This window comes from Antedon mediterranea, chromosome 3 (genome assembly GCF_964355755.1).
Source record: "Antedon mediterranea chromosome 3, ecAntMedi1.1, whole genome shotgun sequence".
Taxonomy (NCBI): Eukaryota; Metazoa; Echinodermata; class Crinoidea; order Comatulida; family Antedonidae; genus Antedon; species Antedon mediterranea.
In genome coordinates this window covers 903,266-907,322 of record NC_092672.1, presented here as the reverse complement: position 1 = coordinate 907,322, position 4,057 = coordinate 903,266, and the positions used below count along the sequence as shown (strand labels likewise).

The following is a 4,057-nucleotide window of genomic DNA, read 5'->3' as shown; positions in this document are numbered from 1 at the left end:
TATCGAAGTCGCTTATTAATAAAATTGTGATTTTGTTTTTGTTATCCTTCCATATGTTGTCATTTTAGTAATTAATTTTATATTATAATTATATTTACAATAAGGTGTTTTTAATGATTTATTTTTACATCTATTGTTTGATAAATATATATTCTATTCAAAGAATTAAATATATTCCATTCCATATTGCTAATGATACTATTTTTTATTTGAATTCTTCTGGTGTTTTTACATTGAACATTTTCGAAATGTGGAAATAATAGGTTTCACCGCTTAAAGCAAAAAAATCAAAATAAAAAACAACTTACCATCACAATTACTATTCGATTTATTTATTTATTCTATAAACTAGATCTCTACATCTAGGTAGTGTCCACAGATGGTTTTCGAATACACAGTAATTTCAGCGTAAAAAAACTGGCGATTTCAAATGTACGTACCGCAGGACTATAGTACATTGTCGTTTTCCGAAGGAGAAATTTGTCTTAAAAATGAGTCTCATTTAAACAAACCCAATTTGTGTTTTGTATATAACATTAGAGTTGAGGGATGGGGAAGAAGATGGGAAGAACAATTTTTAAATATATTCTCTATCCACTCAGTAACGAAATATTGTTTTAAATGTTTTATAGGCCTATCAATAATATACCACTAAACATAGTAAACATTTACGATTTAATACTTTTTTAAAACTGTCCCTGTTATAGTCGATTGAAATAGTAAAGTACATGTAACGAGACACCACTACGACGTTTAGATTTTTTTATAATTATTAATTAATACAAACGTTGAGAAGCAGCTGTCAGTAATACAGTTTTTATTTGTATATTATGTGTTTATATATCCAGCAGTAGAGCCTACCCACAATCACAGTAATAAATGTTCTTTGTATGTGTTTATATTTCTAACAGTAACCACATTCACATTAAGAAAATTTCGATTCAAATGGCGACCAAAAATGGTTAATACGTATTTACAATATTGTCAAAGTATTGCATCTCAGTTTTAAGTTTATTCTCCAAATTTAACTACTTGTGTTAAACCAAGGGCTCATAAATTTACCTACAAACTGGGAGTCTGAGGGATTTGAATGTTTCATTCATCGCAAATCAATACATTTGTATAAACGTATATTAAATCTATCAAAATAGTATTTTTTAAAGAAAATCGGCCTGTCTTCAACATTATGATACTGTACTCGAGCTGTTCAACCGGTTTTCAGCTATTGAAAACAATTATCGTAAGAGGAGATAGGAAAATGCGAAGCATCCTCGTATTATTGTGTACAGGTATTTTTCAAGAGGCCATCTATTAGACAGTGTATACCACGATCGGAAAATACACCTATTTGGGGCAAATCGTTGAACCTAAATAATTAAAATTCGTTTTACCGAGATTCTAACCAACTTTATATATACCATCGAGTAAACATTCTAAAAATAACGCGCGATTTACCGAATTTTACCCTTACGTAAATTTATATATAGATAATACACCAGTTTTTACTTACTCATCCCATGAGAATTAGTTTAAAACTACATATTAAGGTCACTGCTAGTTGGAATATTATTATTATTATTATTATTATTACAATCTAATTTTGATTTGTGATTATCAGTTGATATGGCTTGGGTGATAACGTCATTCCAATCAAATGAAAAGAATCTACTCAGGTGGGTTATAATTTCAGTTGCTTAATCTTGATTTAATTTCTGTTGGTGATTATCAGTTGATATGGCTTGGGAGATAAGGTTGCTCCAACATGTGGTTCTGTTGTTGGTCTCGGCTTGTCTGGAGGTAATTCAAACTTGAACTGATGAACTAAGTGTGTGAAGAACAAATACAGATTTATACGTGCTAATTGCTCTCCTGGGCATGAACGGCGACCTATAACAAAAATCATATTAGTTATACTTGTCTGCAGCAGACTAATAAAAGAGATTTCTTCTATTATAGTTCTAAAACTAGGCTTACACATTTTAGGTACTGAAAAGAAATAACCTACCAACTGAGAATGGGATTAACTGTTCAATTTTGATTAGATTACTTTTTTCATCAATAAATCGTTCTGGTTTAAATTTCTCTGGTTCATGCCATGTGGTTTGGTCATGCATCACTGCCCATAAATTTTGTATAACGGTTGTACCTTTTGGTATAAAATGCCCCTCATAGTACGTATCGTGTAGAACAGCATGGGGGAGACCTGTATATAAAACAGTGTGTGTAAATTTATTTATTATTATTATTTCCCATGTTTATAACTTATATTATTCTTATTATTATTCTTAATTTTTCCTAATTTGCTGAATTGTTCAACTTCAATTCGTATTTCACATTTTTGTTCTATAAATTGCAATAAAGTATTTATATATTAATTTCAACGTTTACATTAAAACATGCATGATATGAAATATCTAATGTTGACCTTAAATATACTGTGGTACTGATACCCAATTAATAAGAATAAATGTTCAGGTACAATACAAAACGATTATTATTTACCTAATGGAGCAACGGGTCGGATACGGGTCACTTCCATCATCACTGCCTCAGTGTACACAAGTTTCGGTCGGTCTTTCAAAGTTGGAGGATTGGTCTGTCCGCACACTGATTCAATTTCGTCATACACCTTAGCCTGGATGTCAGGATTAAGAGCTAAGTACAGAATTGCCCATTTTAAAGTTGATGCGGTTGTTTCAGTTCCACCGATAAAAAGTTCCAGAACAATCTGTTCGGCCGATTCATTGTCAAATGCGTCAGTATTCTCGTCAGCGTTTTCAAGTTCAGATTTTGCTTTTAAAAACTCATCGATGAAGTCACGTGGATTGTTGAAGTCAATGGTTTCTGTATGCTCTTTCAATTCAACTTTAATTAATTCATTCATAATCGTATCAATGTTTTTTATTGCCGTTTTCCAACCGCTCACGGGAATATATCTTAAGATTGGTAGAAAGTTCAGACCAGTTGACAGGCTTATCGCTTCAAAAAGTGCGTCCATTTTCCTTAGAAATCGTTTGAACTTTGGATCGTCGTACTTGTAACGATTTCCGAAAACTATTCCACATGTGATGTTTGAAACGGCGTTTGCAATGATATGTTTAGGGTCGTAGGCAACTGACGTATCAGCTACTTCTATCAGTTTACTTTTCAGGTATTCTAGTTCGTGTACAATTGTATTTTCAAAAGTTGATTTACCCATCCCGAAACTTCGAAATGTTTTTATGAGAAATCTTCTTTTTTCTTTTAATTGGAGATGCAAATACCCATTTACCAATCCTAAAGTAAATACAAATTATGAGATTATTAGTTCGTTTTTGGGCAAAAACAAAACAAATTTAAGGATGATAATCTGATATTACATGACCTTATGCTTAATAAAATCTATGTCGCTTTTAGCAAGGCGACTAACATCACAAAACAAATACATAAAACAGCTTTAAAAAAACAAAATACCAATTAAAGCATGATCTCTGTTATTAGTTACCTTTTCCGTGACCTATTTCGTCCATCAAAAGAAGTTGTTTCGAACGATCATTAAATATATCTCCCGATTTAGCAAACATTTGCCTAATTGTCTTGTAATCATTGACGAAAACCACCAGTCTGCTGCCAAGATATCCTGAAAACACTGGACCATACTTGCGAGAATATCTCATCAGTGTCTTTTGTGGTTGGCTTCCCAAAAACGGCATTATACCAAGGACGGGAACCCCCCATGGTCCCGGTAGCAGATTACGACGTAGATCCCTTGTAATATACACAAGAAACAACAACATTGTAATTCCAATAATACATGTTTGGAAGTTGATTCTAGAAAATAAGTCGTCGTAATGAAACTGCATGTTTGACGTAACCCCCTAGAAATGCTGAATGCTGTAACAAGTGATAACAGTGAATGAAGTCAACAATCAACAACTTAGCAATGCGGAGGATGTGACGTATGTGTTTTATATAACACTTCTCTGAGTGTATCCGTGAAATTTGATTGGTTGATTTCGTATCATAAACTATGATATTTATTGGCGATATATATTAATTCTTCAACATATTTAAAAAA

At 32.2% G+C, this 4,057-nt stretch overlaps 1 protein-coding gene across 1 annotated transcript; it reads right to left on the bottom strand.

Annotated features, from left to right (window-relative positions):
• Positions 1-384: 384 nt before the first annotated feature.
• On the bottom strand, positions 385-3,564 carry LOC140043311 (cytochrome P450 2U1-like). Its single transcript, XM_072087811.1, has 4 exons — positions 3,485-3,564; positions 2,503-3,276; positions 2,006-2,203; positions 385-1,887 (listed from the first exon to the last, which is right to left on the bottom strand). The coding sequence occupies exons 1-4, from the start codon at positions 3,561-3,563 to the stop codon at positions 1,706-1,708; spliced, it is 1,233 nt and encodes a 410-aa protein (XP_071943912.1). The 5' UTR covers position 3,564; the 3' UTR covers positions 385-1,705.
• Positions 3,565-4,057: the final 493 nt, after the last annotated feature.